Below are 2,500 nucleotides of genomic sequence, written 5' to 3' on the forward strand. Positions count from 1 at the left end.
GTATTTTTTTATCAGTACAAACCGTTACCATGCCCCCACCACCAGGGGGGGCCCACCCTGCTATTAGAGAAGTACTATCCTAAACAGTCTCAAAAAAACCACTAATCCTGATGTCCCTCAGGTGTCCTTCAGGACACAGATCTCTATTCTATTAGTTTTCTTGCTCGCTAATAGCAAAACACACAGCTAACCCTCATCTTTTGCTAATGGAACAAATCAAAGCTCATCCATTCCTGTTTAATTCTGCACCTGTTTCTCCAGGATATTTTGGAGAACGAGAGCATCAACCTGGACTGGATGTTTCGTTACTCTCTGATCAACGACATCGTGAAGGTAGGTGACCGACGTACCAAACAGTACGAAAACAGTCCTAAAGCTAGCTCGGTTCTATGTGAGGTTTTGGTGACCAAAACATTTCTGCAGACATAGTGGAACAGATGAATGTTATCATGAAATTCAATACCGTGTGACTCTGTTGTAGGAACGTGAACTTTGCTAAAAAGAATTTCTTCTTGTTCGGTCAAAGCTATCACCAACATAGAGTACTGTGCTAACATTTTAGTCAGCTGTACACATGTGTTCCACCTCAGATATTTTCTGCAGTTTAAAGATATTTTAACTTCTTCTTAAGTTCTTCTGTTTCTCTACATTATCTTTCAAGTCAATAAAGCGAGAAGACTTTTGCCCACTGGCCGTTTCCAAACGGTGCAGTTAAGACTCTCTCTGTCTTTGTTTAGAGGTGGATCCACATCAGTGCTGGAGTTGCTGTGGCTGCGTTCCTGCACACACTGCTCTGAAAGATTGACTCACACTTTCCACCAAATATTTAACATGAGTACATGCAGTACGGTCCATCCCCCCCTCCCCTCCCGCCCCGAAATGTTCCTGAAGAAATTAGCAGCAATTTCACAAAAAGGGGGGCGGGGGGAGGGTGTTGTCCTCAGCGTACATCCGCTTGTCACAGATTATTATTCCCATATGTCTGGACTCTGCTGATTGGTCTATGATTTACTGGAGAGGAAGAAAAAAAAAAACAAAAACCTTAATGCCGGACTCTCTCCACCAGGGAATGAACTATCTCCACAACAGCTACATCGGCTGCCATGGAAATCTGAAGTCATCTAATTGCGTGGTGGACAGTCGCTTTGTTTTGAAAATCACAGATTACGGCTTGGCCAGCTTCCGCACATCCTGCGAAAATGACGACTCGCATGCACTCTACGCAAGTAAGTAGGCCGATCGATTGCTACCGGAGCGAATATTGACATACACTTTACACACAAGTTAGATTTATAGTAATCAAAACGTGCCTTCAGTTTTTTTTTTCCAGAAATGATTTAGGTCAAACACCTTCTATTTAACTGTTAAAAATTAAAAAAAATAAAAAAATGACATGCCTTATTATTCACCCAGAAATGGCTTACACGCTAGGAAAACGTATATCTTTAGAAATAACTAAAGATTTGTTGAAAACAAAGAACAACAGAAGTGACAAAGCATTACTGTGAATACCAATGAAGACAAACCAAACTGACAAATCACAAAAACGAACACCCAAATCAGCTGTAACTGTGTCAAAATGATGGCCGGCGGAAGTCCAGTTGGGCACACTCAAACATGTGATTCATGTTTCAGAAAAACTCTGGACGGCTCCTGAGCTTCTCATATACGACCGCCACCCTCCACAGGGGACACAGAAGGGTGATGTCTACAGCTTTGGCATCATCCTGCAGGAGATCGCCTTGAGGAACGGACCCTTCTACGTGGAGGGCATGGACCTCAGCCCCAAAGGTAGAGAGACACAATGGTTCAAAAAGTCAAACAAAGACGACCTTAGAGAAGCAACAGAGCAGCTGGGTAACCCAACCGATCGACAGATACCCACGACTGGTAAACACAGGGATGTTACCTGGTCCTGCGGCCATGAGCACAAACAAGGAACACATGCTGAGCAGATGTTCTGTGGAGGGTGGAGCCAGAGGAAGCAGCAGGTCTGCTGTCTGGACCAGAACCTCTGAGCAGTGCGAGAAAGTCGCAGCAGAAATACTCTATAGTAACTGAACACTGGAGATCTGTGAAGCTAACGACTGGCAAACAACAAAGAGACAATTTAATGTTATTCAAAAAGAATACGACAAATTTTACTAAAAGAAACTGAAACAATAATATATATATATACATATATACATATATATACATATACATTTATATACATATATACATATACACATATACATATATAGACATATACATATACACACACACACACATATATATATATATATATGTGTATATGTATATATGTATGTATATGTATATATGTATATGTATGTATATGTATGTATATGTATGTATATGTATATATGTATGTATATGTATATATATGTATATGTATATATATGTATATATGTGTATATATATGTATATATGTATGTATATGTATATATGTATGTATATGTATATATGTATGTATATGTATGTATATGTATGTATATGTATA

At 39.6% G+C, this 2,500-nt stretch overlaps 1 protein-coding gene across 2 annotated transcripts in view; it reads left to right on the forward strand.

Moving 5' to 3' along the window:
• Positions 1 to 2,500, forward strand: part of npr2 (natriuretic peptide receptor 2) — a 75,407-nt gene that overhangs the window by 59,531 nt on the left and 13,376 nt on the right. For both annotated transcript variants that reach the window (XM_008324303.3, XM_025061982.1), the window contains exons 12-14: positions 262 to 333; positions 1,067 to 1,226; positions 1,636 to 1,791. In XM_008324303.3, coding sequence (XP_008322525.1) covers positions 262 to 333; positions 1,067 to 1,226; positions 1,636 to 1,791 — 388 coding nt within the window. The remainder of the gene's footprint in view (positions 1 to 261; positions 334 to 1,066; positions 1,227 to 1,635; positions 1,792 to 2,500) is intronic.

The sequence above is a fragment of the Cynoglossus semilaevis genome, chromosome 14 (genome assembly GCF_000523025.1).
Source record: "Cynoglossus semilaevis isolate Cse_v1.0 chromosome 14, Cse_v1.0, whole genome shotgun sequence".
In the NCBI taxonomy this organism is placed as follows: domain Eukaryota; kingdom Metazoa; phylum Chordata; class Actinopteri; order Pleuronectiformes; family Cynoglossidae; genus Cynoglossus; species Cynoglossus semilaevis.